This window comes from Cetorhinus maximus, unplaced genomic scaffold (assembly GCF_964194155.1).
Source record: "Cetorhinus maximus unplaced genomic scaffold, sCetMax3.hap1.1 HAP1_SCAFFOLD_954, whole genome shotgun sequence".
Lineage (NCBI taxonomy): Eukaryota > Metazoa > Chordata > Chondrichthyes > Lamniformes > Cetorhinidae > Cetorhinus > Cetorhinus maximus.
The window spans coordinates 1,442-22,649 of record NW_027596896.1 but is presented as its reverse complement, the minus strand read 5'-3'; the positions used below and the strand labels follow the sequence as shown (position 1 = coordinate 22,649).

The window sequence follows — 21,208 nt, the reverse complement described above, 5'->3', positions numbered from 1 at the left end:
GACAGGCACATTCTGTTCTGTTTGGGTGTCAGTCTGATTCCTGGGAGATATTACACACTTACACATGCATTCACATGCACACACACTCACAAACATTCGCACACACCGGTATTCTACCAGATGGTGAGTTCTTGGTTAATGGTTAATGGAATCCACCTAGAGTTGGTTGGAATGATTGGAGGGGGGAGGGTGGGGGGCTGTTGTTATCACACTTGTCGCAGAGTAACTGAATCACTGGGACCCTCTGAACAATGCTGCGGACCCTTGGCACCATCCCGGTGATCACTGGCTCACCTATCAGCAACGAGATTGGACACAGTGTGTGTTGAATTTATCTTTTTATTTCTCAAAACTCCACAGCCACTGGGCTGGATTCCAGAGAGCCACAGCTCAACATTGAAACGTTAAACCCGATTCCAAAGCCCAGCGCAGCTCATCAAAGATGTTGGGGGAAGAGGGGGAGGGAGGGAGGGGCAGGGAGAGAGGGAGCAAAGAGAGATAGCGAGAGGGAGGCAGAGGGAGAGTGAAGGGGAAGGAGAGGGCGAGGGGGAAGGAGAGGGCGAGGGGGAAGGAGAGGGCGAGGGGGAAGGAGAGGGCGAGGGGGAAGGAGAGGGTGAGGGGGAAGGAGAGGGTGAGGGGGAAGGAGAGGGTGAGGGGGAAGGAGAGGGTGAGGGCAAGAGAGAACGTGAGGGGAGAGAGAGTGCGAGGAGGAGAGAGAGCCCGAGGAGGAGAGAGAGAGCGCGAGGAGGAGAGAGAGCGCGAGGGGAGAGAGAGCGCGAGGAGGACAGAGCGCGAGGAGGAGAGAGAGCGCGAGGAGGAGAGAGAGCACGAGGGGAGAGAGAGCGCGAGGAAGAGAGAGAGCACGAGGGGAGAGAGAGCGCAAGGAGGAGAGAGAGCACGAGGGGAGAGAGAGCGCGAGGAGGAGAGAGAGCACGAGGGGAGAGAGAGCGCGAGGAGGAGAGAGCACGAGGGGAGAGAGAGCGCGAGGAGGAGAGAGAGAGCGCGAGGAGGAGAGAGAGCGCGCGAGGGGGAGAGAGAGCGCGAGGAGGAGAGAGAGAGCGCGAGGAGGAGAGAGCACGAGGGGAGAGAGAGCGCGAGGAGGAGAGAGAGAGCGCGAGGAGGAGAGAGAGCGCGAGGAGGAGAGAGAGAGCGCGAGGGGGGCGGGGAGGGAGAGTATGAGGCATACAGAGAGGAGGGGAGAGGGGCAGAGAGGGAAGTGGTGGGAGGGGGTATTGAGAGTGGGGTGGGAGGAAACGAGGAAGAGTGTGGGAGGGAGACAATGGGAGGGAGTGATTGAAGGAAGTGAGCAAAGAAGTGCAGAAGGAGAAGTGGAAGGGGGAATGGGGGAGAGAGAGCGAGAGTGTGTGAAGGGAGAGTGAGAGAGAGAGGAAGGGAAGGGTTGTGTGTGAGGGAACTGGAGTGAAGGAGGTGGTGAGGGAGAGGACGGGGTGAGGGACAGGGGTGAGGGTTGGGGATGAGTGAGGGAGGTGAGGGATGAGGGGAAGTGAGTGAGAGAAAGAGTGTGAGAGCAAGGGAGAGAGTGTGGAAACGCTCCCCTGGGGCGATCAGTTAACAGTGTTTCTTGTATGTTCCTGTTATTGGGTTTATAAATTCTTCTCCTGAACCCCTGCTGGCGCTCCACCTCACGGAGATGCACGGAGAGCGACCAGATCCTTCGAGAGCTTCTTTATGGCGTCACCATGCCGGGTTTTCTTGATCCAGTCAGCAGGGATCCCGTGGGCTCCGACTGCTGCTCCAACACAGGCACCTGGAACAGAGTGAGAAACAGGAAATTATCCCCAAATATACCCACTCCTTGTTCATCACCCATTAATATACTCATTCCCCCTGCCCTAGGCTGCTTCCCCTCCACCGGTCCCCCTTTCCCCCACCCTCATCTATCCTCTCCGGCCCCTGTTCTGTTACACTCACCTACGAAGCTGAGCCGGCTACAATTGCATCCTCCGGCTGCCATGGTGAGTCTCACAGTGGCAGGGTAATCGTTCAGGCTGGGAGTCACCAACAGACAGTGAAGGGAATTCAGCAAGTTCCCTGGGATAGCTGCAGGGGCAGAGGGAGAATAATGCAGAGGTCAATGATGGGCAACAGAGAAATCTAGGGGTACAGGGCACAGGGGCACTGATCTCGGGGTTACAGGTCCACTCATCTGGGTGCACAGTTGGTGTTCTATTCCAGAAAGCCCGTATGTGAAGAATAGTACTGGAGCCTATCTTTACTCAGTCTGACATTTATTTACAGAGTGATACATTATAAGTATACACCACCTAATTCACCTCCCCATAGTTTCAATAAGGGTTTTTGAAATTCCAGTTATGCCCACCACCTGCATATAGTTAAACACAATTACCATACAATTAATAGATTCCTTTCTTCCTCTTCAAGTAAAAATTAAATTAATATGTGCAACTCCAAAACTTCAAAACAAATGAAATCAAAGACTTCCATATTCCTTAATAATATGACATTGCCACATGCCCCTCCTCTAGGACTCCTGACAATTTCTTTGTCCAAGCATCTTTTGTGTCAAACAATCAGACAGTTGATGATTTGCATCCACTCATTTAATTTTAGAGATTTCTTTTCCCTGCAGCATTTGTTTCAAGCCAGCAAGGTCAACCCATAACCTTTTTGAAGTCACACTTTTCATGGAATGTGCAGTATCCCGCAATGAATGATCATCTACATAACATTCAAAGGGTATACTAACGCCTGTTGTACAGGATCTGACTTAAAATATTTGACAAATAGAATTCCAGATCTACTGCCTCCACAATAGTCAGTGTTTCAGCAGCCAAAGCACTTTTAACAAACCATTTTATTCTTAGCTTCCCAGGCTAAAGGACAAAATTTCCCATTTTCAACGTAAGAAAGACTATGAATCCCGCTGCACTCGAATATACCCATTAGGAAGATTAGCATGTGAAGCGTGACTAAAAACAACTGTTTTTATGTCTTTTGGGTCATTCAAAAATGGGTACATAAATGTGCATTTCTCCAGATTTAATTTTTTAATGTTTTATCTGCTCTTAAAACATTCTTGTCTTTAGTATGATTCATCCTAGTACTTAACTCCAACTCATCAAAACTAACATCCAGCTTCGGCTGATTATACAACCAGTTCAGCTGACCAATCAAGTTTTGCCTCGGTTTTTAGATATAACATCATCTCTCTGTGATGACCCTAATATGATTAACCAGTGTGGTCATAACAATCTCTAAACAGGATTGTTGTTTGAAATTTATTTGAAACACACTCTGCTTAATAACTAAAGCAATATATTTAAAAGCTCTAATCGAAAAGCAGGTCACAGTGGGTGCAGGAAATCGGAAATAGATACAGACTTCAGCTGGTCTGCTGTGTCTATGGAGAAGGAAACAAATGTTAACATCTCAGGTCGATGACCTTCCATCAAATAAAGCGTCTGAAGCCTGACTCCCAATTTAAAAAAATAACACATTTCTCAAAATACACACTACCTCCCCATAAGAAATCATCAACATGTATCTATCACTGAGATGCGGGAAATTTTTCCTTTATGAAACCGATATATTATTGTGGGATCTACTTTTAGTTGATCACAACCTATTTTCAGCAAAACAGGTCTCACCAATAATACCACATGGTGGAAGCATCATTGAGGCCACAGGCATATTGTTCAGTCTCCATAGTTTACCTTCTGCATCTGCTGGCTCTTTGGGCAGTTTGAGAAACATTTCTCTCTGAAACGTATCGCTTTACAGAATTGTGGCTTTTACGTTGATTAATCTACATTCCCATGAATATCTGACCAAAAGAGTTCAAAAGAATTTCAAGATTTTACTTTTACAGCTGTGGAAAAGTGACAAGAGCGAGAGTTCCAGGGAGAACTGGGGCTGAAAGTGGTGCGAGGATGGAGCGAGAGTTCCTGAGAGACTCAGAGCAGGCTGGTGGTGGTATTGCTAGCTGTGGCAGTGCTGGTGCCAGTGGTGCTGGTGCCAGTGAGGGTGGTGCCAGCACCGGTGGTGCTGGTGCCAGTGGTGGTGGTGCCGGTAGTGGTGGTGCTGTTGCTGGTTGTGGTAGTGCCTATGTTGGTGGGGCTGGTTTTTGGGGGTGGTGCTGGTGGTGCTGCTAATGTTCGCAAACGAAAATCAAGGTACAACATCACAGCAAAGGTATAAGTTGATAGGCAGGTATTGGTGCTTAGGCACTGAGTCTCAATAACTAAAAGATTAAAAAATATAAATATATTAATTATTAATAATAAGGTACAAGTGAGTAGCTGGTGAGTATTATCTTTTATTTTTAAAAAAAGTTTATTATAACTAATAAAGTGTGTTAAGTATTGATCAGTACCACAAGGTTTATTAACAATTGTAAGGTGTATTAGTATTGGTAAGGTTTTTATAAAGTGTGTTAAGTATTAGCAGGATTTATCAGTATTACAAGGTTTATTAACAATAGTAAGGTGTATTAGTATTGGTAAGGTTTTTTTTCAGTAGCAAGGGTAGCTAATAAAATAAAGAAATGGCAGGGCTGCTCCAACCTCGAGTGCCCACCCTGTGCTATGTGGGAACTCCAGGATGCTTCCCATATCCCGAATAACCATTTGTACAACAAGTGTTGTGAGTTGCAGCAGCTCGAGCCCCCAGCTGCCGTCATTGTGGAGCGTCCGTGAAGCTCAGAGCTACATGGTCAGCCCACAGTTTACCCGTGTGCAGGGAGAGCGGGAAGGGGGGGACCACCAGATGGTCAAAAAGATACAGGCAGATAGTGCAGGCATCCCCCGATGCATCCCACTCTCCAACCAGTATTCAGTCCTGAATACAGGTGAGACTGATGGTTCATCTGGGGAGTTCAGCCAGAGCCAGGTGCATCGCACCATGGGTGGCTCAGCTGTACAGGGCAGTACGAAGAAATCTGGAAGAGCAATAGTGATAGGTGATTTAATAGTTACGGAAATAGACAGGCCTTTCTGTTCAGCAGACATGAATCTAGGATGATGTGTTACCTCCATGGGTCAAGGATGTCACCGAGTGGCTGCAGAGCACCCAAAGGGGGGAGGGTGAACAGCCAGCAGTCGTCATCCACATTGGTAATAATGACATAGGTAGAAAGAGAGATATGGTCCTGCAGTCAGAATTTATGGAGCAAAGCAGAAAATTAGCAAGCAGGACCTCAAAAGTAGTGATCTCCAGATTACTCCCAGTGCCACGTGCCAGTGAGTACAGAAATAGGAGGATAAGGCAGATGAATGTGTGGCTGGAAAGATGGTGCAGAAGGAGGGCTTTAGATTCCTGGGACACTGGGATTGGCTCTGGGGGAGATGGCACCTGTACAAGCCGGATGGGTTGCACCTGAACAGAGCCGGGGCTAAGTTCCTTGCAGGCACATTGCTAGTGCTGTTGGGGGACTTTAAAACTAACTCAGCAGAGGTGTGGGAACCAGGAGAGAATATTAGAGAGGAATATCAGGGTGCTCAAAATACTGAGAAAGACAGGTAGCACTAGAATAGGGAATAGTAAGTTAATATGTGGGATCAGAGTAAAAGAGAAAGTAACAGAGTCTAAATCAGGGTAACTGCATGTATGTGACTGCATGGAGTGTGCTAAATAAGATTAGTGAGCTACAGGTGCAGATTGCCATGTGGAAATATGATTTTGTGGCTATAACAGGGGCCTGGCTCATAGAAGGGCAGGACTGGGTATTAAACATTCCTGGATACAATATTAAAGGTGGAAGGTGGAGGGGTATTGATAAAGGAGAGCATTGCAGTACTGGAGAAAGAGGATGATGCAGACGGGTCAAGGACAGAATCTATTTAGTTAGAGCGAAGGAACAAAAAAGGTGCAATTACATTGCTTGGTGTAGTCGATAGGCCATCAATTAATGGGAAGGATGTAGAGGAACACATTAGAAAGGAAATTGCAGAGAGGTGCAAAAATTATAGAGTACATATAATGGGGGGACTGAATTATCCAAATATAGACTGGGATAGTATTAGTGTAAAGGTCAGAGAGGGTCAAGAGTGTTCAGGGAAATTTTCTTTAGCAGTATGTTTCCAGTCTAAAGAGGAAGGAGGCACTGCTAGACCTAGCTCTTGGAAATGAAGTGGGCCAAGTAGAGCAAGTGTCAGTAGAGGAACATTTAGGGGACAGTGATCATTATATCAAAAGGTTCAGGCTGACTATGGAAAATAACAAAGAAAAATCCAGAGGAAGAATAATTAACTGGAGGGAAAGCCAACTTCAATGGGGTAAGAATCGATCTGGGCCGAATAAATTGGAGTCAAGAGTTGGCAGGAAAAACTGTAGTTGAACAATGGACTACCTTCAAAGAAGAGCTAATTCGGGCACAATCAAGGTACATTTCCTCCAAAGGGAAAGGTAGGGCAAACAAATCTAGAGTTCCCTGAATGACAAAGGAGATAGAAATTAAGATAAAGAAGAAAAAGTGTGCTTATGACAGGTGTCAGGTAGAAGCTACAATTGAGAACAGGCTGAATACAGAAGGTTCAGGGGGAGGTGAAGGAGAAAATAAGAGAAGCAAAGAGGGAGTATGAAGAAAGACTGGCAGCTAACATAAAAGGAAACGTAAAGTCAATTGGCATATAAATAGTAAAAGATGTTAAAAAGAGGAGTATGGATGATGAGGGACCAGAAAGGGAATTTACACATAGAAGCAGGAGGTATAGCTGAGGTATTACATGAATACTTTGCATCTGTCTTTACCAAGGAACAAGATGCTACCCAGGCCATAGTGATAGAGGAGGTAATTCAGACACAAGAAGGGTTTAAAATTGAAAAAGAGGTGTTATTGGATAGGCTGTCTGTACTTAAAGTTGATTAGGTACCAGGACTGGAAGAGATGCATCCGAGGATACTGAGGGAAGCGAGAGTGAAAATTTTAAGTCTTCCTTAGCTTCAGGGATGGTACCAGAGGTCTGGACAATTGCAAACGTTAAGGAAAGACAGCATGGACTTCTTAAGGGAAAATCACTAACTAACTTGCTGGAGTTTTTTGAAGAGGTAACAGAGAGGGATGATGAGGGTAATGCTGTTGATGTGGCGTACATGGACTTCCAAAAAGCGTTTGATACAGTGCCACACAACAGGCTTGTGAGAAAAGTTATAGCTCATGGAATAAAAGGGACATTAGCAACATGGATATGGAATTGGCTGAGTGACAGGGAACAAAGAGTAGTGGTTAATATACGTTTTTTGGGCTGGGGTAAGATTTGTACTGGGGTTCCCCAGGGGTCAGTGTTGGGACCCTTGTTTTGCCTGGTATATATATTAATGACATAGACCTTGGTTTACAGGAAACATTTTCAAAATTTGCAGATGTTACAAAACTCGGAATCATTGTGAACTGTGAGGAGGATATTGTAGAACTTCAAAAAGACAAATACAAGTTGGTGGTATGGGCAGACAGGTGGCAGATGAAGTTCAATGGGGAGAAGTGTGAAGTGATTCATTTTGGTAGGAAGAACATGGAGAGACAATATAAAATAAAGGGTACAATTCTAAAGGGGGTGCAGGCGCTGAGAGACCTGGGTGTATATGTACATAAGTTATTGTAGGTGGCAGGACAGGTTGAGAGAGCAGTTAATAAAGCATATAGTATCCTGGGCTTTATTAATAGGAGCACAGAGTTATGTTGAACTTGTATAAGACACTGGTTTCACCTCAGCTGGAGTATTGTGCATAGTTCTGGGCACTGCACTTTAGGAAGGATGTGAAGGTATTGGAGAAAGTGCAGAAAAGATTCACAAGAATGGCTTCTGGCATGAGGAACTTTAGCTATGAGGATAGATTGAAGAAATTAAGACTGTTTTCCTTAGAGAAAAGAAGGCTGAGAGGAGATATGATAAAGATATTCAAAATCATGAGGGGTATGGACAAAGTAGAGAGGGAGAAGCTGTTCCCACTCATGAAAGGATCGAGAACGAGAGGGCACGGATTGAAAGTAATTAGTAGAAGAAGCAATGGTGTTATGAGGAGTAGATTTTTCACACAGCAAGTGATCAGGGTCTGGAATGCGCTACCTGAGAGTTGGTGGAGGTAGGTTTAATTGAAACATTCAAAAGGGAATTAGACTGTTATCTGCAAAGGTAGAATGTGCAGGGTTATGGGGAGGAGGTGGGAGAATGGAACTCGCTGTGTTGCTCATTCGGAGAGCTGGTGCAGAAACGATGGGCTGAGTGGCCTCCTTCTGCACTGTAACAATTCTGTGATTCTGTGAAAAGTCCACTGTATCTGTATTACCCAGTCAGTCACTCTTCAAAATCACTAGCTTTATAAATCCCATCAGCAAATCCACCCATGTGACAAAGCTAGCTGTTCCTTATCTGGAACTTCAGAATAAACTCCAACCTCTCTCCAACGATTTAATTCCCTTTGTTTTACCTTTTAATTAGTTTATCCTCAAATTTATTGACCACCAAAATTTCATGTTCATTAGCACATCTGTTTCCAGTTCTGTTCCAAGACTGTTCTGCACCTTTCATTTCATTGTCTAATCTATTCAAGCTAAAGCCTCTACTTGCACTTTTATGTCTGTTGGGACTGTTTACTGTGAGATCTCCCTCTTGCACTGTTGGAGACTCTTCCTCTGGTACATGATTATTTTCTGACACAAAAGTCACTCCCAGGCCCACTATTAGAATTCACACTGCGTTTTCTTACCCTGCATGTTTTCATCCCATTCTGCCAGTTCATGGAACTCACTAGTTGGCCACCGTCCTGAACCTTCAAACAATATTCCAACTTCTCAGTAACTTTTCCTGCACATCCCATAATTGTCACATCCTCCATTCACTAGGCCTGACCAAAATATCTCTCACCCGAGTACCTACTCTAGGCCATTGGCCTGTGGATGCGATAGCTCTGTCACTCACATTACTACTATCCAGCCCTTGATGTACTGCATTTTGTACCTCAGAACCTTCACCAAACACAGGAGCATTTGAGGTATAAGATGTCTTGTTTGCTTCTATCAGCTGTTCAGTGTCTGAGATTTTGTAATTAATAACGATTAACTATGAAGGCACAATCTCAACAGTTTGATTGCCATTTTGGTGCATTTTGGGCGATGGTTGGATTCTCTCTTATTGGAGATGGTCATTGCCTGATGCTTGTGTGGCGCGAATGTTACTTGTCACTTGTCAGCCCAAGCCTGGATATTATCCAGGTCTTGCTGCATTTGGACATGGACTGCTTCAGTGTCTGAGGAGTCGCGAATGGTGCTGAACATTGTGCAATCATCAGCGAACATCCCCACTTCTGACCTTATGATGGAAGGAAGGTCATTGATGAAGCAGCTGAAGATGGTTGGGCCGAGGACACTACCCTGAGGAACTCCTGCAGTGATGTCCTGGAACTGAGATGACTGACCTCCAACAACCACAACCATCTTCCTTTGTGCTAGGTATGACCCCGACCAGTGGAGTCCCTGATCCACTGCCCCTCGCGCCCACCCCCCCTGTTTCATCCCCTCCCTGATCCACCCCCCTGTTCCACTCCCTCCTCCCCCCCCTCCCTGATCCACCTCTTCCCTGACTCTCCCCCCGCCACCCTTCCCTTCTGCTGACTTACCACATGAGCTGCCGATCTTCTGCACCACTTCACGGTGAGCTGTACCACGCAGTTTCAGGATCTCGGGTATCTTGCTGGCAATGATGCTTAGCTCTGGCCTATCCTTCACCTTCTCCAGGAACCCTTCCCCCTGGGGGTGAAGAATAAATTCCTCTAGAATGGCAGCCGCTGTAAAGGGTCACAGAGGGGTTAGAGTTGGGTGAAACTGAGACATGAGAACTGGGAATTGGGGTCATAGTCTAAAGCACCAGGAAGGCAGCATCTGCATTCAGTCTTCAGGGAAAACAAGCCACCCTACTCTGTTATGAACGTTTCAAATCCGTATGACTCTTCTTCAGAGCTGAAGAGTCATATTGGCTCGAAACGTTAACTCTGTTTCTCTCTCCACAGAAACTGTCAGACCTGCTGAGTTTTACCAGCATTTTCTGTTTTTATTTCAGATTTCCAGCATCTGTAGTATTTTGCTTTTATCTATCCCACTCTCTGTTTGATTAATACACCTCCTTTCCATGTTCCTCAAACCTACCATCTCCCTGTATCTCTCAATCCCATGTACTCACCTTCACCCCCATATCCTTCAATTCACAGCTACCCACCTTCTCCTCATTTCCTCAACCCCACCTACCCCCTGTGATGGCCTACGTGCTTTTGGGGAAAAACCTATATTTCCCGTTGGGGTGATGGACCCTTTAAGAAATAGGTTTCTCTGGGAGTTGATTTCCGGTAAAACACCTTGCTTCCAGTAACATTGCCTGGGGGATAAACAATAAAAAAAGTATAGAGGAGGCGGTGGCATAGTGGTATTATCACTGAACTAGAGACTAGAGACTCAGGGGAATGCTCCGGGTTCCAATCTCAACACTGCAGATGGTGGAATTTGAATTCAATGAAAATCTGGAATTAAAAGTCTTTGCCAATTGTTGTAAAAACCCATCTGTTTCACTAATGCCCTTCAGGGAAGGAAATATGGCCTACATGTGACTCCAGACCCACAGCAATGTGGCTGACTCTTAAATGAACAAGGGCAGTTGGGGATGAACAAAAAATACTGGCCTAGCCACTGATCCCCACATCCCATGAATGAATGAATGAATCCCACCTTCTCCCTCAATCCCACCTACCACCTGGGGATTGGAAACAGAGTATGTGAGGTTGAATTATCAGACGGAGATACTGCGCCTAACATAGGCAGCTGCAATTTTGTGCCCAGTATGATTGGACAATTACAATCTGAGAGTCCCTTTAATTGGGAAAATCAGGCCTGTGATTGGTGTGGAGACCCTGAGGTCTGCTGGTGCCTGGTTAGATGCAAGAAACACGACCGACATAACATGGGACAGCCTAGAACTGACACCTACCTGCAATGCTGCATTTCACAGCCAGATTGTCATCCTGTGTGACCCGTACGACCTCCTCCACATACTCTGGGAGTTTGGGGTCTCCAGCGTACAGAGAGACAATTGGTGCAATCTTCGCCACACCATCCATCTGTGAAACAGGAACATCCGGCAATTCACTGCAGCCGCTTATTAATATATATTAAAGACTGGACTTGGGTACAGGGCACAATATCAACATTTACAGATGACACAAAACTGGGAAATGTGAGTAAGATAGTAACAGACTTCAGGAAGATATAGACAGACTGGTGAAATCAAAAGACATGTGGCAGATGAAATTTAATGCAGAGGAGTGCAAAGTGACGCATTTTGGTATGAATGAGATGCACTGCAGAAACTCACCAAGAACCCCTGCAGTGATGTCCTGGAGCTCAGATGACTGACCTCCAACAATGCCAACCATCTTCCTTTGTGCTCGGTATGACATGAACCAGTGGAGAGTCTTCCCCTGATTACCATCGACTCCAGTTTTGTTAGGGCTCCTTGATGCCACACTCGGTCAAATGCTGCTTTAATGTCAAGGGCAGTCGCTCTCACCTCACCTCGAGAGTTCAGCTCGTTTGTCCATGTTTGAACCAAGGCTGTAATGAGGCCAGGAGCTGTGTGGCCCTGGTGGAACCCAAACTGGGCGTCAGTGAGCAGGTTATTGCTAAACAAGTTTTGCTCGATTCCACTGTTGATGACACCTTCCATCACTTTACTGACGATCGAGAGGCGGTAATTGGCTGGGTTGGGTTTGTCCTGTACAGGACATACCTGTGCAATTTTCTACATAGCCGGGTAGATGCCAGTGTTGTAGTTGTACTGGAACAGCTTGGCTAGGGGCACGGCAAGTTCTGGAGAACAATTCTTCTTTACTATTGCCGAATATTGTCAGGGTCCATAGCCTTTGCAAGATCTAATGCCTTCAGCTGTATCTTGATGTCACATGGAGTGGATTCAGTTGTTTGAAGATTGGCATCTGTGATGCTGGGGGCCTAAGATTGGTCATCCTGGTGCTGCTCCTGGCATGTCCAACTCCACTCTTCATTGAACCAGGGTTGATCCCCTGGCTTGATGGTAATGGTAGAGTGGGGGATTTGCCGGGCCATGAGATTACAGATTGTGTTTGAGTGCAATTCTACTGCCGCTGATGGCCCACAGCACCTCATGTTTTGAGTTGTTCAATCTGTTTGAAATCCATCCCATTTAGCACAGTGGCAGTGCCACTCAACACGATGGAGGGTATCCTCAATGTGGAGATGGGACTTCGTCTCCACAAGGACTGTGCAGTGGTCACTCCTACTGATACTGTCATGGACAGATGCATCTGCAACAGGTACATTGGTGAGGATGAGGTCAAGTAGGTTCCTCTCTCTTGTTCATTCCCCCGCCACCTGCTGCAGACCCAGTCTAGCAGCTATGTCTTTTAGGACTAAGCCAGCTTGGTCAGTGGTGGTGCTACCGAACCAAGAGTGGTTCCCCAGTCTGTGCTCTTGCTACCCTGTGTGCTTCTTCAAAGTGGTGTTCAACATGGGGGAGCACTGATTCATCAGCTGAGCGTGAGGGGTAGTGGTGGAGGTTGACAGTAATCAGTAGGAGATTTCCTTGCCCACGTTTGACCTGATGCTATGAGACTTCATGAGGTCCAGAATTAATGTTGAGGACTCCTTGGGCTACTCCCTCCCTACAAGGGACCACTGGGTCATTACCTCTGGTGGATCTGACTTGCTGGTGGGACAGGGCATAACCAGGGATGGTGATGGGGGTGTCTGGGACATTGTCTGTAAGGTATGATTCGGTGAGTATGACTATATAAGCTCTCCCAATTTTGACACATGTCCACTGGACTAGACAATTGCAAATGCTGTACTCTTGCTCAAAAGGATGTGTGAAGACAAGCCCAGCAGCTACAGGCCAGTCAGTTTAACCTCAGTGGTGAGAAAACATTTAGAAACAATAATCTGGGACAAAGTTAACAGTCACCTGGACAAATTAATTTTCTTAATTAAGAAAAGCCAGAAAAGGTTTGTTAAAGGCAAATCATGTTTAATTAATTTGATGGAATTTTTTGATGAGGTAGCAGAGGGTTAATGAGGGCAATGTGGTTGATGTGGTGTAACTCTTTCGAGTACATTCACAGTTCTTGACTTTTTTTTTTGTTCAAAGTCCTGGAGTGGGACATGAACCCACAACCTTCTGACTCAAAGGTGAGGGTGCTATGAACTGAGCCACAGCTGACACCTCTTGATGTGGTGTACATGGACTTCCGAAAGGTGTTTGATAAAATGCTGCACAACAGACTTGTCAGCAGAGTTGAAGCTCATGGAATGAAAAAGACAGCGGCCACATGGACACAAAGTTGGCTTTGAGTGACAGAAAACAGGATAGATGTGAATGGTTGTTTTTCAGACTGGAGGAAGGTTTACAGTGGAGTTCCCCAGGGGGTCAGTCATAGGACCCTTGTTTTTCCTGATCTATATTAATGACCTAGACTTGAGTGTACAGGGGATAGTTTCAAAATTTATGGATGACACAAAACTTGGAAATATTGTGAACTGTGCGGAGAATAGTGATGGATTTCAGGAGGACACAGGCAGCTTGGTGGAATGGCTGGACAGAGAAGTGTGAAGTGATTCATTTTGCTCAGAGAATTTTAAAGGGGCGTGCAGGAGCAGAGGGACCTGAGGGTAAATGTGGACAAATCATTGAAGGTGACAGAATAAATTGAGAAAGTGATTAAAAAGGCATACTGCATCCCAGGCATTCTGGAGGCACAGGGTATAAAAGCAGGGAAGTGATGGTGAACATTTATAAAACACTTGTTCAGCCTCAACTGGAATACTGTAAAAGTCAACCACATTGCAGTGGGTCTGGAGTCACATCTTGGTCAGACCGGGTAAGGATGGCAGATTTCCTTCCCTAAAGGACATGACTGACCCAGGTGAGTCTTCAGTGACAATCCGGTAGTTTCATAGTCACCGTTACTGAGATTCGCTTTCTCATTCCAGATTTATTTAACTGAATGATTAACTGAATTAAATTTCCCAGATCACACAATCATTCGTCTGGCCATCTGCATTACTAGACCAGTAACATTTATGGTGATGTTTTGACAGGGGTATGATGTTGGAAAATGTAAAATTGTCTACTTTGTTAGGAAGAATAGAAAAGCAGCATATTATTTAAATGGAGAGGGATTGCAGAGCTCTGAGGTACAGAGGGATCTGGGCGTCCTGGTACATGAATCAGGAAAAGTTAGTTTGTAGGTGCAGCAAGTGATTAGGAAGGGAAATGCAATATTGCAAGGGGAGTGAGATATAAAAGTAAGGATGTTTTGCCTCAGGTATGCAGAGCGTTGGTGAGACCACAGCCAGAATACTGTGTACGGGTTGGATGGCTGACGGGGGGTGGGGAGTGGGGGGCATCATTATCTGAAGAAAGGTTGGACAGGCTGGGCCTGTATCCAGTGGAGTTTCGAAGAATGAGAGGTGGGAGAGACTAGAACCAGGGGACACTGTTTAAAAATAAGGGGTCTTCCATTTAAGATGGAGGTGAGAAGAATTTTTTTTCTCTCAGAGGATCATGAGTCTTTGGAACTCTCTTCCCCACAGAGCGGTGGAGACAGGGTCTTTGAATATTTTTAGGGCAGAGGCAGATAGTTCTTGACTAACAAGGGAGTCAAAGGTTATCAGGGGCAGGCAGCAAAGTGGAGTTAAGGCCACAATCAGATCAGCTGTGATCATATTGAATGGTGGAGCAGGCTCGAGGGGCTGAATGGCCTACTCCTGCTCCTGATTTGTACTGTTCACACGGCTCACTCCGAGTTTTCAACTGATTAATCTATTCCTTCACTGTCGCTGGGTCAAAATCCTGGAACTCCCTCCCTAACAGCACTGTGGGTGTACCTACACCACATGGACTGCAGCGGCTCAAGAAGGCAGCTCACCACCACCTTCTCAAGGGCAACTAGGGACGGGCAATAAATGCTGGCCCAGCCAGCAAAGCCCTCAGACTGTGAAAGAATAAATTTTTATAAATGGGAGTAATAACTAGCCCAGTTTGAACAGATGGCGGCCTTTACATTTTCTGGAATTTACCTGTGGATCTGGGGAGAGTCCTGTTTTTTCCTTTATTGCTTCATACGCTGTCAGGAACGCTTTGATTGAAGCATTTCTGTATCCTCCTGTCTGAACCTGGTCCTGCGCTTTAGGTTTTCCCTTGAGGTCGTAGTCAGTGTTTGGTCCGAAGGTTTTGTGCAATTGTTGTCGGTACAATTGTACATCGAAACCTGCACAAAGGGATACCACACTGCAAACTAATTATTCTCCAAATTTCTCCCTTCCTCTCCTGGTTCTCACTGGGGTGTAGTTTTCTCCTCATCAGCCAACAAAGCTCTCACATTCTGGGGTAAATGGTTCCATTGGCAATGGTAGTTTTCCCAGGACTTATCCAAGGTCTTGGAGCAGGAGGAGGCTATTCAGCCCCTTGGGTCTGTTCCATCATTAAGTGGAATCATGGGCAGGATTTTGGGATGGGGCCCCGATGTCGGTGTCAAGTGGGAGTCTCGAGCCCATGTTGAACAGTTATCCGGCACTGATATTCCCTGAGCTGGCCAGTTAGTGGCCAGAGGAGCGCTGGCCATTCGATTAAGGATGGTGGGCGGGTTCTCCAAGCTGGACGGCCAATTGGAGGCCCTTGAGCTCGAAAGCTGCAGCAAGCTACAGTTCAGGTGAGAGAGAGAGAGAGAGAGAGAGACAGGGAGAGAGGGAGAGTGCGAGACAGAGAGAGAGGGAGAGCGCGAGACAGAGAGAGAGGGAGGGAGGGAGAGAGAGAGAGCACAAGACAGAGAGAGAGGGAGAGAGGGAGAAGGAGAGAGAGACAGTGAGAGGGAGAGCGTGAGACAGAGAGGGAGAGAGGGAGAGAGAGAGCGCTAGACAGAGAGAGAGGGAGAGGGAGAGGGAGAGAGAGACAGAGAGAGAGAGAGAGGGAGAGAGAGAGAGGGAGAGAGAGAGAGGGAGAGAGAGAGAGAGAGAGAGCGCGAGACAGAGAGAGAGGGAGAGAGGGAGAGGGAGAGAGAGACAGAGAGAGAGGGAGCGAGGGAGAGACTGTGACAGAGAGAGAGAGAGAGACAGAGCGTGAGGCAGAGAGAGAGGGAGAGCACAAGACAGAGAGAGAGGGAGAGAGGGAAAGAGAGAGGGAGAGAGAGACAGTGAGAGAGAGAGAGAGAGACAGAGCGCGAGACAGAGAGAGAGGGAGAGAGAGAGACAGTTGCAGAGAGAGAGACAGAGCGCGAGACAGAATGAGAGGGAGAGGGAGAGAGAGACAGTGAGAGAGAGAGAGAGAGACAGAAAGAGAGAGAGTCAGAGAGAGAGCGAGTCAGAGAGAGATAGACAGTGAGAGAGAGGGAGAGAAAGCGAGACAGAGGGAGAGGGACAGAGAGAGAGCGAGATAGAGAGAGAGAGAGAGACAGAGAGTGAGAGCACGAGGGAGAGAGAGAGACAGTGAGAGAGAGAGAGTCAGAGAGAGAGCGAGTCAGAGAGAGAGCGAGTCAGAGAGAGAGAGAGACATAGAGAGAGAGACAGAAGGAGAGAGACTGAGAGAGAGCGAGACAGAAAGAGAGAGACAGAGGGAGAGAGAGAGGGAGAGAGAGAGAGGGAGAGAGAGAGAGGGAGAGGGAGAGACAGAGAGAGGGAGACAGAGAGAGAGTGAGTGAGAGAGAGAGAGGGAGAGAGAGAAAGAGAGAGAGAGAGGGCGAGAGAGAGACAGAGAGGGAGAGAGAGAAAGAGACAGAGGGAGAGAGAGAGAGGGAGACAGAGAGAGAGTCCTCTTGAGGTAATGCTGAAAGGGGAACCACGGCCACAGCTGTGGCCAAGGGGGGCTTGGGGTGGAGTTCACACCTGCATTGGGATATCGGTGCCCTGGTCCAGCCACTGGGAGGCCAACACCAGTCAGCTGGTCAAATCCCCAACTCCTTGGGGGCCAAGAGAACAATTACATTTAATGACCTTAATTGGCGACCTGTGATTTACAGGCTGGTAACCCTGTCAATCCCCATCCCATCTATGGGTAAATGGCCGAGGTTGGGGAGGGGTAAGGGGTGGTGCATACAAACCTTTACATCTGCCCACCTCTCGCCTGCATATGCATAAGTCCAGCCTCATGTTTGATCCAAATCTTCACTGCCTTTATACTGGGGGCTGGGCCAGGGGATGGGACACCTGGGGGACAAGACCGCATCTACCACTGTGGCCGCCTGGGCCCAGCTGCTCGGTGCCTTTCAACTTTAACAACGCCAATAGCTAATGGCTATGGGAGTGAACCCTAACAGGAGAGAGTCCCATTCGGCAGCTGGTGTTTCCCTCAAGTTCGCTTCTCCCAGAACTCCTGCAACTGACGAGGCCCCAGATGTATAGACATCTGTCCTTCCTCTGGAGACCAGCCTACAAGGTGGAGATGGGAGATGCTCAGCAAGTTCACACCTCTGAAAACCATGTCTATACTATGCAGCTCGCCAAGGTAAACTTTCAGCTATTAATCCTAGCTGCAAACCCTTCTAAAACCTTATCTAGCAAAAATCAATCAATCTCAGATTTAAAATGATTAATTGAGCATCTACTGCTCTTTGTGGACAGATTTCCCCACATCCACCAAGCTTTGTGTGTTTTTAACTTCCCTCCTGAAAGGTCTGACTCTGATTTTAAGTTTCTGTCCCCTTGTCCTGACTGCAACCCCACCCAGAGGAAGAAGTTTCTCTCTATCCGTCCTTTCCATGCTTTTCAAAATCCTAAAAATCTCAATCACCCCTAACCTTCTAAATTCCAGGGAATACAAGTCCGGTTTATGTAATCTCTCCTCATTATTTAACCCTTGAAGTCCTGGTATCAATGTGGTGAATCTACGCTGAGCTCCCTCTAAGGACAATATCTCCTTCCTAAGGTGTGGGGTCCTGAACAGTGGACAGTGTTCCAGATGTGACCTGAGCAGGGCCTTGTGTAGCTTTCATCCCCTTCATATTCCAACCTGCTAGATATAAAGGCAAACATCCCATTAACCTTTCTGGTTCCTTTAGTCATCTGTCTACATCTGGCTTGTCCAACACGGGCCCACAAAGCCCCTCCCTCCGTGTGCAGCCCCTGGAGCCAGTTTTCAAAATGCCGAAAAACATTCTGCTTGGAGCTGCTCCTCCAATCACAGGCCGTCTCCCTCTGGCGTTCGGTGCTGATAGGCTCACTAGTGAGAGAGTGCGGAGGGGGAGGGAGTGAGAGTGTGCGGAGGGGGAGGGAGTGCGAGTGTGCGGAGGGGGAGGGAGCGAGAGAGTGTGTGGAGCGGGAGGGAGTGAGAGAGTGTGTGGAGCGGGAGGGAGTGAGAGTGTGTGTGGAGCGGGAGGGAGTGAGAGAAGGTGTGGAGGGGGAGGGAGTGAGAGAAGGTGTGGAGGGGGAGGGAGTGAGAGTGTGTGGAGCGGGAGGGAGCGAGAGAGTGTGTGGAGCGGGAGGGAGTGAGAGAAGGTGTGGAGGGGGAGGGAGTGAGAGTGTGTGGAGCGGGAGGGAGCGAGAGAGTGTGTGGAGCGGGAGGGAGTGAGAGTGTGTGGAGGGGGAGGGAGCGAGAGAGTGTGTGGAGCGGGAGGGAGTGAGAGTGTGTGGAGCAGGAGGGAGCGAGAGAAGGTGTGGAGGGGGACGGAGTGAGAGTGTGCGGAGGGGGAGAGAGCGAGAGAGTGTGTGGAGCGGGAGGGAGTGAGAGAAGGTGTGGAGGGGGAGGGAGTGAGAGTGTGTGGAGGGGGAGGGAGCGAGAGAGTGTGTGGAGCGGGAGGGAGTGAGAGTGTGTGGAGCAGGAGGGAGTGAGAGAAGGTGTGGAGGGGGACGGAGTGAGAGTGTGTGGAGGGGGAGGGAGCGAGAGAGTGTGTGGAGCGGGAGGGAGTGAGAGAAGGTGTGGAGGGGGAGGGAGTGAGAGTGTGCGGAGGGGGAGGGAGCGAGAGAGTGTGTGGAGCGGGAGGGGGTGAGAGAAGGTGTGGAGGGGGAGGGAGTGAGAGTGTGTGGAGGGGGAGGGAGCGAGAGAGTGTGTGGAGCGGGACGGAGTGAGAGTGTGCGGAGGGGGAGGGAGCGAGAGAGTGTGTGGAGCGGGAGGGAGTGAGAGAAGGTGTGGAGGGGGACGGAGTGAGAGTGTGCGGAGGGGGAGGGAGCGAGAGAGTGTGTGGAGCAGGAGGGAGTGAGAGTGTGTGGAGCAGGAGGGAGTGAGAGAAGGTGTGGAGGGGGACGGAGTGAGAGTGTGCGGAGGGGGAGGGAGCGAGAGAGTGTGTGGAGCGGGAGGGAGTGAGAGAAGGTGTGGAGGGGGAGGGAGTGAGAGTGTGTGGAGGGGGAGGGAGTGAGAGAAGGTGTGGAGGGGGAGGGAGTGAGAGTGTGTGGAGGGGGAGGGAGTGAGAGTGTGCGGAGGGGGAGGGAGCGAGAGAGTGTGTGGAGCGGGACGGAGTGAGAGTGTGTGGAGGGGGAGGGAGCGAGAGAGTGTGTGGAGCGGGAGGGAGTGAGAGTGTGCGGAGGGGGAGGGAGCGAGAGAGTGTGTGGAGCGGGACGGAGTGAGAGTGTGTGGAGCAGGAGGGAGTGAGAGAAGGTGTGGAGGGGGACGGAGTGAGAGTGTGCGGAGGGGGAGGGAGCGAGTGTGTGGAGCGGGAGGGAATGAGAGAAGGTGTGGAGGGGGAGGGAGTGAGAGTGTGCGGAGGGGGAGGGAGCGAGAGAGTGTGTGGAGCGGGAGGGAGTGAGAGAAGGTGTGGAGGGGGAGGGAGTGAGAGTGTGCGGAGGGGGAGGGAGCGAGAGAGTGTGTGGAGCGGGAGGGAGTGAGAGAAGGTGTGGAGGGGGAGGGAGTGAGAGTGTGTGGAGGGGGAGGGAGTGAGAGTGTGCGGAGGGGGAGGGAGCGAGACAGCGTGCGGAGGGGGAGGGAGCGAGAGAGTGTGCGGAGGGGGAGGGAGTGAGAGTGTGCGGAGGGGGAGGGAGTGAGAGAGGGTGTGGAGGGGGAGGGAGTGAAACAGTGAGTGGAAGAAGGAGGAAGGTGAGAGAGGGTGGAGGGGAAGGGTGAGAGAGAGAGTGGGGAGAGGCTTCCTTCTGTTCCGAAGCTGTGAGGAGGGTTTTGAAGGATATGGAGAGAAGGTGGGTAGATAGCGATTGAGGGATATGGGGAGAAGATGGGTAGATAGCGATTGAGGGATATGGGGAGAAGGTCGGTCGGTGGGATTGAGGGATATGGGGAGAAGGTGGGTCGGTGGGATTGAGGGATATGGGGAGAAGATGGGTCGGTGGGATTGAGGGATATGGGGAGAGGGTAAGTAAGTGGGATTGAGGGATATGGGGAAAAAGTGCGTAGGTGGGATTGAGGGATATGGGGAGATGGGTCCGTGGGATTGAGGGATATGGAGAGAAGATGGGTAGGTGGGATTGAGGGATATGGGGAGAAGATGGGTCAGTGGGATTGAGGGATATGGAGAGAAGATGGGTAGGTGGGATTGAGGGATATGGGGAGAAGATGGGTCGGTGGGATTGAGGGATATGAGGAGAAGGTGGGTAGATGGGATTGAGGGTTATGGGGAGAAGGTGGGTAGATAGGGATTGAGGGATATGGGGAGAAGGTGGGTCGGTGGGATTGAGGGATATGGGGAGAAGATGGGTCGGTGGGATTGAGGGATATGGGGAGAAGATGGGTCGGTGGGATTGAGGGATATGGGGTTGATCTATGAGGAAGGGGTGGGTTTTTTTTGAGTGCGATGAATAATTCCTGCTCTGAGATTCTCACACACTGGATTGAGAAATGCTCGTTGGACACACAACCATCATTCCACAGGCCAACCATCTGGAACATTCCACTCACCTTTCCCTTCCACTAGGGCATTGAGCAAGGCAAGAGTCTGATCCCCATAACCGCTCTGAGCTCCTGTAGGCTGGCGGTAGAACGGACCCTGACCAGGATCCACAAATTCAGGAGTGCCCTCATGGCCCTTCAGGACTTGGTCCAAACGGCTCAGGTCATAGATCCAGTGCAGTGGCTGGCCTGGGGGAGACCGTGAGAGAGTGTGTGAGTGAGAGAGTGAGAGTGAGAGAGAGAGAGAGAGAGAGAGGTCATGAGAGAGATAGCGAGAGAGACCGACCGAGAGATTGCAACCGGTGACATCAATTTTATTTTCTCTTTATTCAGAAACCCAGTGCACAGGGAAAGGAGAGGAGAGAGAAAAGGGGAGAAAAGCGGTGGGGAGG

General features: G+C 48.8%; 1 protein-coding gene across 1 annotated transcript; it reads right to left on the bottom strand.

Moving 5' to 3' along the window:
• Positions 1-1,566: 1,566 nt before the first annotated feature.
• On the bottom strand, positions 1,567-21,005 carry selenoj (selenoprotein J; the record flags this gene model as incomplete). The annotated part of the gene is made up of 6 exons (XM_078536171.1): positions 1,567-1,768; positions 1,933-2,061; positions 9,595-9,762; positions 10,953-11,082; positions 15,074-15,264; positions 20,826-21,005. Coding segments are annotated over 6 exons (923 nt in total), but the record flags the coding sequence as incomplete, so codon positions are not given.
• Between the last annotated feature and the right edge of the window lie 203 nt (positions 21,006-21,208).